At 30.1% G+C, this 20,981-nt stretch overlaps 1 protein-coding gene across 1 annotated transcript; it reads right to left on the bottom strand.

Annotated features, from left to right (window-relative positions):
- Nucleotides 1-4,548: 4,548 nt before the first annotated feature.
- Nucleotides 4,549-20,432, bottom strand: Tat (Tyrosine aminotransferase). Its single transcript, XM_018446039.1, has 11 exons — nt 19,633-20,432; nt 15,158-15,262; nt 14,722-14,789; nt 13,610-13,768; nt 11,008-11,199; nt 9,954-10,036; nt 7,633-7,702; nt 5,813-5,941; nt 5,663-5,746; nt 5,326-5,424; nt 4,549-4,743 (listed from the first exon to the last, which is right to left on the bottom strand). The coding sequence occupies exons 1-11, from the start codon at nt 19,772-19,774 to the stop codon at nt 4,585-4,587; spliced, it is 1,290 nt and encodes a 429-aa protein (XP_018301541.1). The 5' UTR covers nt 19,775-20,432; the 3' UTR covers nt 4,549-4,584.
- Nucleotides 20,433-20,981: the final 549 nt, after the last annotated feature.

The raw sequence follows: 20,981 nt of genomic DNA, 5'->3' as shown, positions 1-20,981 counted from the left end.
ACGAATATATCGCAAATTATTAGAGAAGCGGCAAACTTTCTCTTTTCTTTTGTATTTTTGTCATGGTCGCGTGTACTTTTTTTTATCACAGAAACACGAATAGCAGTACGTGATTTATGATGAAAATAAATATCTATTGCAATATCAATTGATGTCTTTCAGTTTTCCGATACCATGGCGCGGTCTAAATAGAAAACACATTCAGCGGATTTTGCGAAAATTATTGTTCTCTTGTTTTAAACGCGCGTGGAAAAAGGCAGTACAAGAAACATGAAGAAGCTTTGGCATAGCTTCAAATACAGAACATCTAAGATTTCTCATATTTTCTTTTATGTAAGAATAATATGAAATGGATTTCTCTTTAAAAAAATATGTGACAGTATCTAAGAATGTTGATGTTTTACAGAAATTTTATTTTGGTTTAATTTCAAGTGAATATTTTTTTAAAAACTGTATAAAGGAGTGTTAATTAACAAATATTTGAAATTAAATTTTTTTTAGTCCAGAACAAATCATCTGAACAAAATAATGCTACGATATTTCTCTTGTCATTTCAACATCATTGCGGCAGTTTCTTTTTTCTTTTTTCTTCTCTCATGCTCTCATTTTCTTTTTTTATCACATAATTTTTATTTAATTTTGTTAATTTGCTTTGCAACAATAAGCAATAACAAATAATGATTCCTATAATGGAAAATGTTAAAGAAGTTGTAAGAATACTATGATGTTTAGTAGACTTTCTTTTAAGAACAGTAGAAAGTTTAGAACTTATTTACGATCATATCTAAAATAGAAAGAATATCCTATTTTTATTTCTTAAGTGATAAATTTTTGAGAAGTAACAACTAGATTTGTAGTTTCCTTTAGTTTGTACGATTTATTTCCTCATCACCACATATTCACTATAAATCTTAAGTGAGAAATATATCTCAAAATTGCTACTATTATGCAATAATTCCTTAATCTGTAAATCTTCGCAAATCATTACGTTATTGATATAATTCCAGGAAACGTATTGAACGCGTCTAGATCATTCACCTCGCGTCGGTTTCACTGATATACTAGGCTGGTCAGATTTGTTTGAAATTTTCATTTATATCCTGTTCCTGGTTTCACTCGATGTCGTAAAAGAAGAGTCATGCAATATCCGGAGATTTTAATAGAACGTCAATTATTTTTATTCATATAAAACCCAATAAAAATTGAATATTACTGCTTCGATATTATATTGGATTATACGTAATCGGAATAAAAACCAACTACGGATTTATAAATCACGTCACTTAGTTTATTTTTCTTCAATTTGTTCCAATTCTGTTGTGTTCGAACGTTTTGAGTGTTTCGGATTTTATGGTATCTCGATAAATCTTTTTGTAAGAGAATATAGCGTTCGAACTTCACTTCCAATTAAGTATCTCGATAGCGCGTTCCACATATCGATAGCTCAGCTATAATTTGATCGCATCTCTAATTGAATTATCCAAGATTTATCGCGGGAAGAGTTCATCATGCATACAAGATAGATATTTCCAATTTGTAATAAAATTTAAAAATAGTGATAGGAATATGTGAGAAATAAAATATAAGGAATAAAATTTATATTTAGAGATAATAACTTAATAAAATTAAACCAGTTAACTTAGCTAACGCTGACGTATATACGTTAAAGTAAAATTTTCAATAAATTGATATCTCTAAAGTAATTATACGAAACGGAACTATTAGACAAGTTTATTTTTGCATTTTTGATGTTCACAAATCGCGCGATAATAAAAATAATTCATCGTCGTGAAAAACAGCACGGCTCGCGCTTTGCGCTTTTCTAATTTCTGTATGCTGCTGCATCTCTTCGCGGCAAAATTTACTGCAGCCGCAACTTTTTCGCCATCCGTAGATTTTCGTGGCGAAAAAAGAAACGACTCTCCATCTGGAACCACTTGGAGAGCGCGGCTATATAAATTACGCCCCGACACACAGGATTGCATAAAATTACACGCGTACAACATGATGGTCGTTGGAGATACCTGTGTTGACTCTGATTTTCGTAATGGCCCAGTAAACTAAATGTGCACAGATAAATTTGTAACTCGTATTGACGTAGATATATTTAAATCTGATTTGCAACGAAAATGACGTTATCTATATTATCGGATTTGCAAAAGTCGATCATAATAAAATAAAATTGACATTATTAATAAATTGCAATATTGAGAAGTTTAATAACAACTACGAGTACACTGGTCGACAATGATTTTATTAAATGGGTAACTGGTTCTTTGGTATTTTTTATGCTGATTCTGAAAAGGTTAAAATTTACTCTACGAACTCCAATTTATTATAACCGATATATCTCTTTTTAAAATTTACTCATTTCGAACAACAGCACATTGTATGAATCTTTTTCTGAATTAAAATTTATTTTTATTTGAAGCCTCCTTTTTATAAAAGGAGAAAATTATGTTAAATTCAATGGCTATTCTCTATGAACCATTTATATATATCTAGACGGAGGAGATAAGTAGAATTTTTAAATGCATGTTATTAAAAAAATTCTGCCCTCATAAATTTGACAAACAGACTTGAAAGCAACGCAAAAAATACTATATGAAACACTCAGATTACTTTTAATGTAAGAAAAATAAATTTTTTTTTATCAACCTGGATTATTTATTAAATATGGATTTTGTAAAAATATACGCTTTATTTTTTGTTTTTAGATACTATCACATTTATAAAGATAATATCTTTTTTGTATTTTTTTAAAACTTAGTTTAATTTTTGAGACTCAAAATTCAACTACCTACTTATAATTTTTTTATGTAAATTCTGGTAACAAGATCGATAGTAAGCGTGACGCCACTCCTTTTTGAACTTTTATCCTCATAATTCTTTTTTAAAACGTAATTCTAGTATGGCATGTAGCCAACATCCTAAGTTCGATCGTAAGAAACAAGTTTTGTCAGAACCAATTCAATCATTTTTGCATGAGTAAAGTGCACAAACAATTCTTGCGAATAATACAATAATTATAATCCTGATTAGAAATCAGCGAGGATTGATTCGAGACTGTTAAATCACAATATTCCCTGCATTGATTTAATTTAATTTTCTAGATTATTAATTAAACATAATTTTATTTTTTTTAAAACTTAAAAATTTGATAATAAAAGATAGCAATAACGGAAATATTAATTTACATAAATAATTAATCTTTACGTTAAAATCATGAATTCATCAAACAAAGCGCCGTAATTTGCCGTAATCGCTCATTTATTGAATTTAAATTGTAAGGAACCTCATTTCCAATTGAAATTACGAAGTAACGTATGGATTATTGAATCAAATTATCATGAAGTGACAGCGTACTATATTGATATTCATTATTTATGTTGTTACCAGAAGATAGAATATTTAGTATAATTTAAATATTTCGTGCGACGAGACTAGGGCCTTACTTGTATATCTACTTTTGCATTTATTTTTTGGCGACGTCCGGCATGCTGTTTTACACATAAGGCTAACGTGTTGCCATTCGTGCGGTGCAGACCGTTTCGTTTGTCTATTCATTATTCCTTGAACGCTATTGATCTTATAATGCATTTAGCAACCAATTCAATATAATTAATCTTTCGCCAACTAATTGGATTTTGAAAACAATATTTCGATATTTTTATTGTGAATTCTGATGAGATAAATTTAATTCTGTAAAAAATAAAATACAAACTTTTATGACAGTAAAAACTCGTTGTTAAAGCTTTCACAAGTATGCAAGAATTTTTTCTGATTTTTATTTAGTCTAAAACAATATAAAAATCTGCACTGAAGTTCAAAGATCCACGTTATCGACGGAAGGTGTAAAATTTCACATGGCTAATAAGAGAGTTAATTAATTTTTACTATCGCATAGCGCTCTCTCTCTCTCTCTCTCTCTCTCTCTCTCTCTCTCTCAGATCCGTTAATTTATTAAACTTCCTTGACATTCGAGAGATTCATACAGTGCGCTAGTTTAAGAAATTTCACAAGTATCGAGCTTTGAGTGAGTGTATTTTTTTACATCTTTATTCACGTTAAACTAAACTACTCGCTCGTGTACTGATGACTACTGGTGTTATTAGGTATCTTCACAAATGAGTGCCTACGAGTGTCATGGAAAAGCAATAACAAAAGAACGAGAAAAAATCCAGGAAAGCATCAAGCCACGACCAACAATGTCATGAATCGTTTATTTATGCACGCAACAATTATTTTTTGAAATTAATTATTTCAAGTTATAATTTTGATATACTACAATTTTATTACTGCTCATACAATTTCATACCGCTCAATATCAAATTACTTATTTTAACATGAAATAATGGATCGATAAAAATTATATCAAATATGTGCAAGATGCATTTTTATATTAGATCTTAAATAAGTATTAAAAATATCAAAGAAAACTATACATAGATACAAAATCTTTATTACATAATCACACAGGCATTTACAAGCAAAGATATAAAAATAAAGATCCAATCCGCGAAAAATAATCAACGGATTAATGCGAGTTAACATAATGTTCTAATTTCTGTATTCAATCGTGTCTTAATACGAAATCTCGTTAACGAAACCGTTCTTCCTTGAGATCTTCGCTGTTTTACAATGATGTCTCTCGCAGAATTCTTGAATCCTCTGACAAGCTTCCTCGAGCATGTCACCTGGCACGGTTATTACCAGTCTCATGTAAGAGTGATAATCGAAGCACTAGATAATCAAGATACAAAAAAAGATTAGTAAAATTACGTTTCTACATAACTAATAGTAATTTTTTAAATTAATTGTCTAATCTTTTATGCTTTGTGATAAACGATTTAAAAACTTTCGAATAAATTATTAGAAAATAAAATAAAATCTTGAATAATGTAATAAAAGTAAAAAATAATTGCTCTTACAATATGAACACACAAAAATCAAATATTTGATATTTTTAATTTCAAATTTCTAGAATACAAAAAACTTGAAATAAAAATTTATTGATATTTGTAAAATTATGTGAATTTAAAAATATTACAATAAATTGTTAAGTACTTTAATGTAATCTATTAAAAAATCTGTCAAATTTTGCCGTCATGTTAATTAATGAAAAAGATTATCCTGTTATTTATCCAGTATATTTCATTGCAACTTGACACTTTTATTTTTTGCAATATTTTCAAGCAATAGAGATCAGCGTTGAATATCCGTAAAATTCCGTTTAAAAAACCATGTTTTCATATGGATTTAAGTGATACAATTAGAAAATTTTAAATGAATTGATAATTTAAAATGTCAGAAATGCCATTTTACCTGGCCGGGTAGGCAAAACACGGATTCTTCCATTAGCAGCCGTTGCACGAATTCCACATCGGAATTAAATTCCGGAAAGCACTGTAGATCGATGTAGACCTGGAAATCGATTCAATAATTTATAGCTCATAAATTGCAGTTAGTCCCACCTTATTGATGGTATTTGCATTAACGTATAAATAGCGGTCGTGCACCAACTAATTGTACGACCTATTTATCGGACACTCGATTAACATTTACGGCTTTAGCCCGCGAGCTACGGACTGTCAAACAATGCACTGTGATTCTTGAAATTATGCAAGGGTGTGGCTGGGCTAATTACAATGGTAATCATTACCATCATGTACATTGCCCCATCCGGCATTATCGGCTTCAATCCCAAGATTTTTATTATAGAGTTGTATGCCAATTTGGAATGCGACTATAACACCACAATTTAAATATTGAATTCATATTTTTTATATTTTTTGAAATCGCGACAACTTACGTATAAAGTATTGATAACATCGTCGAAAAATTTTTGTGGCGTATTCCGAAGTATCTTAGGCAAGGCACCTTGAATAATAGTATTGCTGCCAATTATTCGCTGGCTCAAACACTGTAAACCTTTGCGAATCTAAGAAACAAAAAATTTAGGATTTGTTGAACTTATATTTTTTTTGCGTACAATCAATGAATACGATATAAGATACTATGTTTTTATCGTATTTGAATTCACATTAGATAATTACGTTAGATCTGTAGTTTGCAAAAATTTACAATAGAATTTTTTTTCTTACTTTATGTGTCATATGATATGAAAAACATTTATATAGAATTAGTTACATAAAATATATCTGCTAAAATAAAAATAGAACGACACGGAGCATTTAAAATTTATTTTACATATTTAACAGATAAAAGGAAATAAATAGTGTCACAAATAATGTATTATTGACGAACCAATAAAATCTATAAAATTTGAAAATTGTGTAAAAGAAAGAAGTTTTACAAAAGATTGTATGTTTTTCGTAATTCGAACAAACGTAGAAATTTTCGATCTCGATGCTTTATCATGTCGAAATCAATGTAAAATTATTTCTAAAAGCTTGATAACATACTGAAAAAAAATTCTGGTTGCATTAATTGAAATTCTGATTGAAAATGGATTCAATTCAAAACTTTCGGATTAAATCTGTATTATAATTCTAATTAAGATAACCATCAGAATTCTAATTAATATGATCAGAATCTTCTAGTTCGTTCGTTTTCAACCAGAAATTTTTCTGAGTGTCGATATTAGATTTCTCGTGAACTTCAAATACTGTGAAATATCGAAATGTGCTACACATTGACAGACTATTTGCCAGCTTGTCCAATACCTGTTCATGAAAGAACATCATCAAATGATCGTACAATCAACCTTTTCTTTCAAACCGTGACATGATAAAAATATACGATGAGATATATCGAATATGTGGGTACGTGAATAAATGTTGAAACAAATGACAGTTTTCATATTTTACTAAAAAAAGAAGATCTGATTAAGTCATATTTAGAACTTATGTTAGAAAATTATGAAAAGGACGATTTTGCTGAAACATCAAAAAGTTTAGCTACATATAAATCTGAAAATAATTTTATTGAACTGTCAAAATAATTATGTAAATGTTTAAATTGGTTGCTACAACATCAAAATTTTTGTAATCATCATGCTTGAGATTCCTACATAATTATTTTGATAATTCAATGAAATTATTTTTAGATTTGTATATAATTAAATTTTTAGATCAGCAAAATCGTTCCTTTCGTATAACAATGAATCTCTTCCAGTCAGCTGTACCGCGTAGAATAAATTTTAATAATTTATAGTATAGAAAGATTTAATTTAAATGATTTTTTTACTACAGATACAATTTTTACGCAATATCTAAGCAATATGTATAAAGCTCGTCGATTAGCTTTTCCTATCATAGAACTCTCATCTTGATTACTTATCGAAGACCGCAACTTTGCAACTCTTGCAAAGTTATTAAAGAGCATAGAAATATATCCGATAAAGATGCGCGGTGCGGCGATTTAAAGTTAGTCCAAAGCGATGCCTCAGCTACAAGATGAGGAATTAAGGGCATGATCGACCAAAGAGTCGATTGCCAAAGGACCGAACTTTAATGGTAGAATAAAGTTTAATCAACGAAATTTAATCCAATCCGCAGTATGCGGTGCCGAACTCACCGAGACATGCTCGGGCCTCGTTACGGAAACAATACCGCCGGGGAAGCAATTATTTTCGGGCTGTCACGTATTGTGCCACGACCGTTTACTCACCTCAGCTTCTAGCACGTTCTGACGATCATGGATTATTATCCAACCCATACGCCAACCTGGAACTAAAAATCTGCAAAGAAAAGAGAAATCAAAATGGGACTATTGTTGCCAGATTTCATTTTACACATCGTGAGAGTTTAACTTTAAAAAAGACTTCTAAATTGAAGGAAAAGATTCCTAAAGAAAAGTAACATTGCTCTGTATACAAAAATAATTGAGGCGTGCTATGGCAAAACACGTAAACACATACACACACACACACACACACACACATACATCGTAAGTACTACTTTTAATTTTTCAGAAGAAAGGAAAAACTTATTTTCTTGACTATCACTTCAAAAATTCTATAAAAAAAAATGTTGTAATAACTAAAGATATAAATAATCAGCCTCTTCAAAAATTTTTAATTAAATAATTCTAATTCTAAAAAAAGATCGTGTCAAAAAGTTAAAATTTCAAAACGTTGTAAGTCCAAATAAAAATGCAAATCAAAACATTTTACGTTTAAATAAAACTGCTAATTACATAATGACTTTCAATGTTTTTCAGTTGCACGACCTATTTTTCTCCGCTTGTAGCAGCATTTCTCACAAATATTTTCCAAATATTAGTAGGATATGATAGAACACAGCAACCTATTCATGCAATAAAAAGCATTTTCATAATTTTGGCACCTGCAATATTTTGCCGTGATACACCTCAATTAATTAAAAAATAGTTATGCAATTAATATAAAAATTATAAATTTTTATGTTGATATTGGGGAAAAACTATAAATTATTTATTAATTATTTCCTTAAATTGTAGATTATTGATTAAAAATTGTTTTTTAATACACTCACGATTGTTTGCAACGAAATACGAAATGGGTTTTTTGAATAAGCAATCTATGAGCAAAAGCTATCTTTATTGCGACATGCAATTTTATTATCACATGCGATGCGAATATCGTGCGATTACAAAAAGTTTGGTGTATATACATTATAAGTTTAATAAGCAATAAAAAATACATATTTTTTATAACAAACAGAAACTCAACGGAAGTAGGTTAATGTAATATTCTTAACTGCATTAATATTGTTATGAATATGTACCAACAATAATACTGCATTAAGATAATATTTTTGCCTGTTTAGTGCTTGCTTCTTCTTCTTGATTTTTCTTCTCAATTTGAGTATTCCTGTTAAATAAAAAAATCACTAAATGTAGTCGCACAATTCGCTTTAATCAATTTATCCGAAGCAGATTATGACATTTTATGATAAATATCACATATAAAAGCTATCTTCGGGAAAGATTAATTTTAAAAGTATAAGTTTTAAAATTCTCATTTTAAGATATCAGCAACTTGTTATGTAATAATCGTTAAATAATCATGTTATTAAATAATCATGTTATAACATATCATTCACTTATTCATTAATTTACTTCTATCGTTCATTTTATATATTTTTTTTATCTCATATTTGCGTGTATCGTGTACATCATTGAATTTTACATGAGAAACGCGATTTACAATGCTTGATACCAAAAAGTACCGCGCTGCGAAATCTGCGGCGTGTAAAATACACCATACTGCAATGAAAGACCAACAAGCTGCAGGAACTCATTTACAACTGGTATGACGAACGGTCGTAAATTAAGTTGCGTTTCAAATCTGATAACGTTAAAATAATGGAGGCATAATCGCGAAACTTCGGAATATCCGACCCTTCGGCTTTGATCGCGACGTTTTATTCACGCTCAATCAACTTCTCGTTCTATTTTCGAAAAAATCGAGAGAAAAATTTCACAGCGGAGCGCTTTCGTTCCAAGAATTCTTTCCGTCAACTTCACGAATCGCTAGTTTCGCTCCATACTTTTCGCGATGAAAGATAATAGAAGGTAACGTACTGAAAATAACTAAAAACCCGATGTAGGGGAAGTTGTCGGTGCTACATTTTCCAAATTATTTTGAAACCATTATTATCATCGCGTTTATAATGTTAGAAATAATTACAAAGACTATTTTCTTATCATTTTCCTGAACATAATTGTTACTATTATACAAGTATTATCTGAGTATTTTTATTTTAATGCTTATAGGCGTTTTTAGAATGTTAAAAAGCACAGGAATTTATTTCACGCTGTCTTTTCACCCTTTGGATCTTGAAAAAAAAAACCTTTTAATAACGTGATATTTTATTTCACAAAGGGTGGATTAGACGAACCGTTTTACTTAATATGTGAAAATCAGGAATGTTACGGAAGATTTTGCGTTTGTATTCTAGCGTCGAAATGTCAGGAGTTTCATAATCATTTTACACATCCCGACGTACCTTTTAGTCAGTCCGCTGCACGACAAAATAGGAACTTCGGTCGATAGAGACGCTAACGAGTGGAAAGTCCGTCCTGGAAATACCTGAAAACAGCGGTGAGGCGAAAAATGTATTTGCGCATAATATAGGCACATATGTTTTGCCTGCATGCAAAGGCATGTGACACAATATAATGCAAAAACCTGTGACAATCGTTATTCCGCCTTATCGAATTTTTCAAAATAGCTATTGTTATTATGCATATACAGTGAGTGTAAAAAGTGTCCGGAGAGATTTCTTTAAGAAAAACCTTGTTTTTTAAAAGTAAACATTAATTAGCAATTTATTAACAAAAAATAAAATAGATTATTCCTCTCAAAATTATTTTACTTAAAATGAAGTGTAATAATTAATATTACCTTAATAATAAGCGAAAAGAAGAATTTGTATCTATTATTTAAATGCAGAAAAAGTATTTGTACAGTCGAGAAATTTAATTTTTGAAATCATAAATTATTTTTGCAAAGCTCTTTTGTTTATATTGAGACAGAACGTATTTATTGTTAAAGAATTTTTAATTAATGTTCATTTTCTACAAATTTTAATGCTTTCAAAAGTTTATAAAAATTTACGTGTTAAATTCTCTTTGATGAATAATACATTTTATTTATACATTGTATATATATTATTAATATAATTTTTAAAATATACACAAAAATAAAATTCTTTTACAGATAATATTGAAGTAGAAAGACCTTGTTAAAAATACATAATTAATATAATTTATTTCTTTGTAGTTGCGCTAATTCATTTCTTACTATAAAATATTTTATCACTATCAACACAAACACACACAAATTAACTAAATATCTTGTACGTGCTAAAATAAAAAATCTTTTTAATCCGTTAATAAAGTGCATCGCGCGAATTCAGGCCACCGTGCATATCTGCAGTTCTGAATTAATTCCGTACTCTCTTCAAATAGAACAGGCACGATACGTGCTTTACTTGTTCCGCAAATGAAACGATTTGTCACTTGATACTTGGGTGGTAAGCGTAATATTCGGGCACGTACCATATGCTCGTAAATCTCATCGGCTATAATGGGTACGTAGTAATGAGCGGCGATGTCGAGAATGTCAAGTATATGGTCGCGGCTGAATACCGAGCCACACGGATTCGAAGGATTGTTTATAATAATTGCCGCCGTCGACTCGTCGATTTGCTCCTTTAGGTCGTCCAGATCGATCTCCCAATCGAGCTCCGGCTAGAAACGATTAATATTAATAGAATGCATTAACGAGAAGCCTCTCGGATTTTCATTTCTCCTCGTCTTTTTCCTTGATCTATATCGCGTAATATTGTATTTTGAGGTGGCTTAAAAACCATGCGCTTGCTCGATTATAAGTTCTTGAATAATTTTCTCTGAGCTTTTGACAGACAAAATTTTAATGTGGCAAAAATATTTCCACTTTTTTGAGAGAGTTTCATAAAATCTGTGTAAAAATGTTTTTCTTTTTAATTTTTTAATAGAATTTTTATTTAAAAGATTAACTATGAAAAATATTTAAAACCAAATACAAAAACAACATATGAAAAAAAAATTTGTTTGTGGAAAGACAATAACCCTTTCAAAAATATTTGTTATTAAAAAATCATAATGGACATTTGTTATTAAAAAGTCATAATTGTATAACAGTAAAATAATACAATATTTAACACGTATTTTATATATTACGGTTTTAATAAATGAACATTAGATACATTTGTATACTTGTCTTTTTTACTAAATTTTGTAATTGTGCTTACTCTTTAAATTTAGTTGCTTAATACTCGGTGATATAATTCTTTTATTGTGTATATTTTTAAAATTATTTTCCAACTTAGATATAAATTTATTATATAGATTCACAAACTTATTTGTTTTATAATTATAATATTACTGGCAGTTAAAGGCAATGCTGAAATAATTTTCCATCTATACATCATCATTTTTCTGCAAAATTAGATCGCAAAAATAAAACAATTTATAATGCCAAAATAATTTTCATAGAAAATATATATTTTCAAAACTTTTAAATAGAATAATTTAAAAAAAAAACGTTTTTAATAAAGAGAATAAAGAAAAACAGAAAAAAATATTTGTATCAAAAATGATAAAGTACATGCAGTAGTAAAAGCAGACATTTGCATGGATTTTATAAAATTTATTGTTTATAAATAAATACACTGTATTTACGTGATTGATATGTAGGTATATGACGTATGAGTACATGAGCAATGTGTCAGGATTTACAAATTCCTTGTACATTTCATTTCATACACAATTAAAACTATGTAGTTATAATTACTTGTTGAACATAAAATAGTTTGCAACGTCGTGCAAAGAGAGTGAGATGTTAAAACTCGCCAAGCGAAGCTGAAAAGAGAGGAAACTGCCTCATTAGCACTTCGGTTTGAAGATCTCCGAGCGAAAGCACTGATTTATCGTGTAAATAGCAATGGGCGATTTAAATATGATTTCGTGCTGTTAAAAGTCATTATGCAATGACGACTTTAATTGGCTTAAATTAAATATTTTGCAAATAAAAAATAACTCTTTGTAAAATTTAAAATCAACGTAATTACACAAATTAAATTACAAAATTAGTTAATTTGAGAATTAAATTGTAAGTATTTGGAATAAAATTGTCTTTTGCATGACAAAATTTTGTTAATTATAGAAATAAAAATTTTTCAGCTTTAAAAATATGAAAATTATGAATATAAATTTGTTTTTTATATATTAAGTAAAAATATTGCTGTGCTGTTATATAATTTAACGAAACTGTAAACGTTTGCGACAAAGTATTATTTTAATTAATTTATTTTATATTGTATATATATATATATATATATAAAAGAATATGTAATTGATGCTGTGCTAAAAGATTTCATCCTCAGTGTACACTAAATGAATGGAATATTATGCACCCTCATTGTTTTTCGTATAAATGAATGCATTCACACCCTAGGTGGTCAATAAATTTAAAGATACTAACGAAATGGTATATTTTTGCATATAAAGTTGCATATTAAGCCCGACTGTACTACTTGAAGTGCGTTTTGTAATAACGCGTAACTTAAGAAATATAGCAGACGCTGTTACACACGTTTCTTATTAATGACGATGCAACACGGTAGCACGTATAGTACCTCTCTTTTACAAGCGCGATTATTACAGAGTAGCCATACGCTACAATATCGATCAATATTTTACTCATTATCACGATAATATAAAGCTGAAATCTGTTGCGCTATTCGTTGACAGATGCGTGATATTAGGTAAATAAATTAAAAAGTATTAACTGATTTTTCAGATATTAATACGTGACAGATAGGATACGTGTACAAAACAATATAATATTTTGAAAAAAGTCCTCACGTTTAAAAACTCAAACTTTTTATATTTCTGTAAAAAAAAAAGAAATTTCCACGCCATTTGTTTTCGACATGCTTTTTTTCAAATTAATTGTTTCACGTGTGCTCGAAAAAAAAGAAATTCGTAAGAAAACTCTGATCTTTATTTGTATAATCTTCGAGTCATCGCGAGAATAATTGCTAAAATTTTAATTTGCGCACACATTTGACAGAAAGTGTAAATCACTCTGATTTCTTTTTTCGATAAGAATACTCACACATAAATTGTACGTTTTGACCGTAATACCGAGACCTTCCGCCAGCGTTCGATAGATGGAAAAACCAGGGCGTGGAATTAGGATGTTTTGGCCTTCTCGAGCTAAAACCGTAATACACAAGTCGAGTGCGCAAGAACATCCACTGCACAGGATTACATCCTGCAAATATAGAAATACAAAATATTTTATTTCCGCATGTTTTACTTTTATTTGCGTTATATTAAATGTAGAATGGAAACGAAAAGTAATATTTTTAAAGTAACATATTTTTATATTTTTACAGGCTTTCGTATATTTTTAAATGGATTTGTTTGATATGATAAAAATATTCCAGCATTTTGATATTGAAATATAAAAAATACATCTATATGATTAATCAAAAAATTGATAAATTATTTGTTACAAGAATTTTCCTGCAGGTAAATAAACTGAATATAATATACATGTTGAACGTAATTGCATATATGGTGATATGGAAGAATATATATGATTAAAAATGTTTTAAGGAAAAGAAATAAAATAATATTTCCGTACAGTAAATATTTTAATTTTGCTACTGTTATCCAATGAAGGTTTTACAATAGAATTAATATTTAATATTTGTAATTTAATATATGTTTAAATAATTTAATATTTTAATACGTCATTTGTAAAAAAAATTGGAGATTTGTTTATTCGTTAACATCATTAGCTATTAAAAGTATATAATAGCATTTTACTACTATACTTCTTTTTCTATCTGTAATTTCACGGCGTGATTATTCGCGACTGGCGACATCAAGTTAATTAACTATCTTTAGGATCGTATGACTATAGGACTACTCGGAATATGCAATCGACCACGTCATCCCCTTATAAAATCCATTTCTCGGACCTTCTTTTCTCGTGGCCTTCTTTTCTCGTAAAGAAGAAATTTATGACTTATTAATATTAAAACAGCTTGGGCAAAATTTGACTTCTCGCCATTCCTATTGAATAAATAATAACAATATTGATGTTGAATAAATAAATTACGGTTTAAACACGTGATAAGAAATTTCAATGTCACTTCAAATTTGTTCGCGACACGTGTTGGACCTGCGACATTTGATAGAAGCATGTGATCATCCTACCTTGGAATTGACTTTCACAAATTCGTTCGAGCTGTATTCAGCTACAGCTTCTCGCGCCATTTCATAACCTGTAAAATAAATAAAAATTCATTTTTTATGTTGCCGAATAAATATAAATAATATAGGTAATGATTGTTATTGCTTAAGTCATGCAATGAAAATATCTGTTTATTAATAATTTAATAATTTATCATACAAGATGGACGTGTCGCATCAGCCTAATGAATAAATGCGATAATTATTTTCAATATTATTTAAATTAATAATCTATAATCGCTTGGAACATTAATAATGTAATATGTATCTACATGAAATTTATGTCAAAATTTAATTTTTCTTATCATTTCTATCGTATTCCAAAAATTTCCCGTAAACTAAACAAAATTATTTAGAATTTAGAAGACGATATACACTTAAAGACCTCATTAAAAATTACCTATACTCGGTGCATATCCATTGTATAATTGCGAAGCGACGCTATCTTGAACAGCCTCGATCACTTCCTTTGGTGGTATTAAATTGCCGAAACTTGTAGGATCGCCTTAAAACAGAACGTGTAATGAAATCTCAAAGTTCGAAGTTAAAAAACTTCACTATATTTATTTATTGTTTATCCTGCAACTGTAGATGCTTGTAAGCTCCTTACAAATATGACGTAAATCTAGTTTTTCGTCAATCATTCACCACTGTATAGTTTCGCGTAAACACCTAATTACACGTATACCATGTTGTTATAATTGATTACTGGATTCAACTTGGATAACCGTAGGAAAACGCCAGTTTACAGACGTGCTGTCAAAGCGCAACGGAACATTCACCGTGCAGCTCGCATTCTGGATATAATTGAAATTAATTAATTGTTTCCCGGAGGCTATTCGTCGTAGTCAATCCTTGTTGCGACATTTCTGTTGCGAGGCAACAGCGTGACGACGAAATAAAATCTGAGCTCTGCGAATGCCACGAAATTTATGTAATTACAACTTCGCCATTGTTAATTTGGTGGAAAGATTGTATTTCGATGACGTTGAAGTTAGTACTTTCCAATTACATTTTACATTCCTATTGTAGCAAATGTCAATAAGAGTACGTACGAACATTTAAATTGTTGAGTTATAAGTTATTAATTACGCGAATTGAATGACGTATGTAGGTATAACTCTTATTCAAATTTTTCATTTAAATGTTTATATTATTTTTCATTAATTCACATATATTACTTCAAGTTATATAAAGAAATGCGTATAGAGTTTTGTTCAACATAATTTTGTACAGTTATGCAATTAAAAAAGAAATAAATCAGATTTAATCAGATCTATATATATTTTCAGGAATAGATAAATTTTTTAATGTTTTTGTTAATTTTATTAATATATTTATTACTATAACTTTTATATATTATTTTTTTTGCATTTTTAACTTTATATTATATTTCAAACTTCAGTGTAAATAAAAATTTATATCCGCGTTTTTATTGTATATAACTGTGCAACGAAGAGTGGTGCACTAGCAATATCTTTTTTAGATAAATTTTGTTCTAAAATTTAACATATACATCTCTTCTGAGTAAAGAAATTTTTATTAGTAAATTAAATTTTTTTTATTTTACATAACTTTTCACATAATTAATAATTTGTTAACAATTCAAAGATTTTAGTACCACTAATTAATGTTATGAAACTCAAAATCTGTTTTAAAATATTTTTAGAAGTCAAACACTGAAATACTTTATTGATATACGAGATATATACCCAGCGTATATTCCAAAATTTGCGTACATGGAATGCCCAGTGCGATTTTGTGTGCCAAAAGAAACAACCTTTTTCCGTAACAAAGTTGTAGCCGAGCAATAGTTTTGAAACGAGAGCAGTTTAAAGTTAACGAATGTACGCTCTAGAGTTACGCATGAATATATCAGAAGTGACACAAATTCTGGGATATTTTGTTACATAGACGCACTATATTTAGTACACTGTATCTTAATATGAAAAATTTTCAAAAAAGATTTTCATTTCTATCAAAATTTTTTTAGAATTTTCAGTTTCTTTTATAAAAAAAAATTCAAGATATTCTTATACCGATATCTTATTGTGTTATATTCCTTATTTTTTCATCTACAGAAACCAAAAGTAATATTATACTATATGAAAATTTTTATGTCACTGTCATTCTATTTTCGATGCTATAATCTTCTTCGAATTGCATATGTATAAAACAAAAGAAAGCTCTTGAAAATGTGTACAGCCGCTGGCACATCCGGTCGGGATTTGTGTATCGAAATATATTTAGATTAGCGTGCTCGTATGTCAGTTCTATTCTATTCCACTATAAAATTTGTTGAGGACGTTTTTCCGATATATTCTGACACATCCGCATTCTGTGCTATACTCGTGTTCTGCAAATGTTAAGGGGACTCACGCGTCACTACCATCGCCTTTTAACTTTTCATCGCTTTTTAAAACTCCTCTGGATAGTTAAAATCGCGTATCCCAGTAGAGGAGAGGTTTAAGAAACTTTCTGAAGAATTAAAGAAGTTAAAAAGAAACTGAAAAGAACAAAAATATGCGATTAATTCTCACAGACAAATATTCTCGGTGCTTTAGTTTTACGTGCGTATTCAGTCAGACGGCGTCACAGCCGTTTTCATCTCTGCTGTCAGTTTCCGCAAATAAAGTTTCTGATTAAAGAGAACATATCGCTCTCTTATATTTCAAAAGTGATATAACTCCAACAATTAAATTTGTTAGAGAAGAGGAAAATTATTGTTCAATTTGACAGAAAATTATTGCAAATTGATCAAATAATATCAACAAAAAGAATGTATTCTTTAAGGCGTCTCCAGACGTATGGCCAACGTATACGTCAACAAAGCATTAAAAGCATTATTTTTTTTCTTTAAAGATAAGTGGCGTAGAAATTTGATCGGGCCAAGTATATTGCGATTGTTTCACTGCCTCGAAAACTGTTATCCGGTAAACCTTTGTGTGAAAAAGTTATTCCCTCTAGAAATACACAGAAAGTCGTCAAACGAAATATTTTCTATCCTGCATCGCGTATATGCGTATCAATATTTTTTAGAATAAACTGCATGGTAAGTTTTAATATTTCTGAATGAGAGAGATGAAAGGAAGCAAGTTAACCCGCATTTTTAATTGAATTATTCAAAAATTAACACGATGAAATGTATAATAAATATTAATGCGAATATAGAAATTTATATCCTAAATTTAAGCGACAAATAATATAACTATTGAAATAGGTTGCATTTATATAAACGATACGAACGGACAGTAAAGATAAGATAGCGTGTAAATGTAAGCTTATTTTTTTGCGTTATAATCTATAAAGTAATTTATACAAAACAATTAGTGAAATTATGTAGACTCTAAAGAAATGAATAAAAAATGAATAAAAAGCCTCTAAGACCCGATGCTAGATATTATTGCGAATTATAATTCATTTTAAATAATATTACAATAAATATACTAATAATTATATATACAAATATATTGTATAGATATACTAATAATAATTTATATAGACATGTATGAAAGTTCACTGCAAACGCGAAAATACATTAAATATAAATAAATGGGTTATTAATTGACATTTATTTATGAAACTCAGTAAAATAATTATATCTTGTAAATTTCTTTTAAAATAATACATAATTTATATCAAGTCCATAATTTGATGATAGATAATAGTGTCAATGCATTGTTATGATAAAAAAAATTTCAAATATTACGACACGTAATTATTTCTTATTCAAAGGTTCAAGGGGCAAAGATTCAAGGATTCAAAGGGCAAAAATTTCAGGGTGGGAAATATCGATTTCAAATATTTATAAAAGATACTACAAAAATTTGATACGATAATAATAGACTACCATATAGCAGTATAAATGAATTTATGAAGTTATCCCAAAGATAACACACGAAAAATTCTATCGATATTTTATGCGTTTTTAAAAAAACGAATAGGTCACGTGTGTTGAACGCAGTTTGGTATTTCCAACCCAGTTCCTATGGATCTCTAGAGTTGCTCAAAATGCGCTTTTTCATATTCTAGCATATTTCTCTCGCATGGGATATATTTGACCTTCCATTTTTCACCAATCCGTCAAACTTTTTTCACATCAAGCTCCAGAGATCATGCATATTGAGGATCTAACCGTACTCGCGGGGAACAGCGAAAGTTTGCAATTTGTATGCATTTACCCGCGTTTACCGACAAAGCCGGTATTCAAAACCTTTGTAGGTGACCCCTATTTGCGTAACATTTTTCACAAAGTGCCGCAAATAAAACGAATAAAATTAATAATTTTGTATTTTTCATCCTTATGCATTTAATCTTTTATACATTAATCTTCAATATATTTAAGCTATTTAATTATCACATCCATTCTCATACATCAGTGACACTAAACGTAAATTATATAATTTCGCTTAGACGCGTCACGCTTTTATTAAAAAAACGAAAAAACCCATGACGTATAATCCTCCCTTTTATTTTAAAGAAAAATGATCATCCTTACCTCGCGTAAAAAGAAAAACAACTGTTTACATCATAGCTGCGTTTAGGGAGCGCGCTATCAGCACTATTTGTGTCATGCTATTCTTGTTTCACGTCTAGTGGACGATGAAGATAGAATGACACAAATGTCTCTCCAAACGCAGTTTATATTATGATAGACTATTTTGTATTTTTCTATCTTTTGTACACAGCGCAAAAGAATGGCAATCCTAAGAATTCCAAAAAATCAACAATGAATTTTAAATATTATAATACAAGTAAGGTATCGCTAGGAAAATTCTTAAATATGAATTTAAGATCAGAAAGATCCTTCTCGTACAGAGCAAGTGTTTTTATAATTAGACTCATAATAAAACAATTCCTACACGTGGAACTCACCAATAGACAACGCGATCATCTTCTTGTCAGGATTGGGCTCGACGACGATATTCTCTATGATCGATCTTATGGGATTGTGCGTTTTCCGAGCGATATCAGAGGCGCAAACATTCCAATGTTCACGGAAGCTGGGCACCAACATCTTGTCGCTCGCAAAAAAGTGCCTCTCGGAAACTTGTCTGTTGATATTGCCGGTAAATAATCAGTGGATGTGTGTCCGGTAAATAATCAGCACGTGTGTCCCTAAGAGAATGCTTGAGTGTCTCGACTCGCACGTTTACGATCAACGATTCTCGCACAACTGATACACTATCGATACGATCGACGATTCTCGTGTAGCTGGTCCTCCGTCACTGAGTCTCGATTGAAACAGCGTCATTAATAAACGAAATGCTCGACGGAGGCTGGAGGACAAATGAACCGGTCGGATTGGTCTGTTCGGCACCACACCTTCTTTTAACTAAATGGATTGCCTACTTATACGTAGGGAACGAACGCTTCGAGCAACTTCGACGTAGTTGTCATCTACACAGAAACAAACAGAGTGCTTCTCCGTTTCTCCTCCACCAGCCTCTACTGGTCTCCGTTGCACCTCCGGAGTTTAGAATGTAGAACCTTATCTCCACCGATTCTATTTTGTTGCGTCTCTCTAATGTTTATGCAATTATACCTGGTAACTGTTTACTCCAAGTTACAGTCATGGAGATTATTCGAGTGCTGTTTCGATATGACGATTATGACAACGACGACATCGCGAACGTGCATTTGCTTGTTAATTGAGTCTGACAGTGTTCCTCCCGCTTATCTAATACGCTCGGCAAATTTGAGGGATGAATAGGTAAATGCAAAAATGATAGTTATCTACAAAAACTTAGATAGAAATTGTCGATCGAAGAAGCGTAAATGCATAAAAAGATTTATGGATATAATCGTGTTAAATATATCAAGAGACACGGTAGTGTTCCGCGCTAAGTGTACGCGTAGTGCAAAACTGTCCCGTATTTACATATATGCGAACTGACTACTTGCGAAATTATTGGATCTTGGAAACGCAGCTGAATCGATCGAGTTCTTATTAGGCTTAATCGATCGATAGTTTGGGTTTGAATTACATAATAAAAATGTTTCTATTCTTCCTATACGTGCCCTACGAACGGAAATATATAAAGAAATGGAAATTTCCATCAAAAGATACGGTAATATCTCACGCCAAGTACATGCGTATCGCGAGACTGCCCCGTGTATTTATACATAAGCCGGCCAGTTGCGAGTGCCTGAGATTATCAGATTTCAGAAACGACGGCTGGGCCAATTGATTTCTTATCAGGCTTAATCGATGATTTGGATTT

The sequence above is a fragment of the Mycetomoellerius zeteki genome, unplaced genomic scaffold (assembly GCF_001594055.1).
Source record: "Mycetomoellerius zeteki isolate Tzet28-1 unplaced genomic scaffold, Tzet1.0 scaffold174, whole genome shotgun sequence".
NCBI classification, from domain to species: Eukaryota; Metazoa; Arthropoda; class Insecta; order Hymenoptera; family Formicidae; genus Mycetomoellerius; species Mycetomoellerius zeteki.
This window is presented reverse-complemented; position numbering and strand designations above follow the sequence as displayed.

Coding starts and splice junctions, on each gene's coding strand:
- Tat (XM_018446039.1), bottom strand. CDS start 19,774: ATGTTGGTGCCCAGCTTCCGTGAACATTGGAATGTTTGCGCCTCTGAT. Junction 5,425..5,662: donor ATGGGGCAATGTACATGATG/GTAATGATTACC, acceptor ATCGATTTCCAG/GTCTACATCGATCTACAGTG. Junction 4,744..5,325: donor TGTTTTGCCTACCCGGCCAG/GTAAAATGGCAT, acceptor TTGATTATCTAG/TGCTTCGATTATCACTCTTA.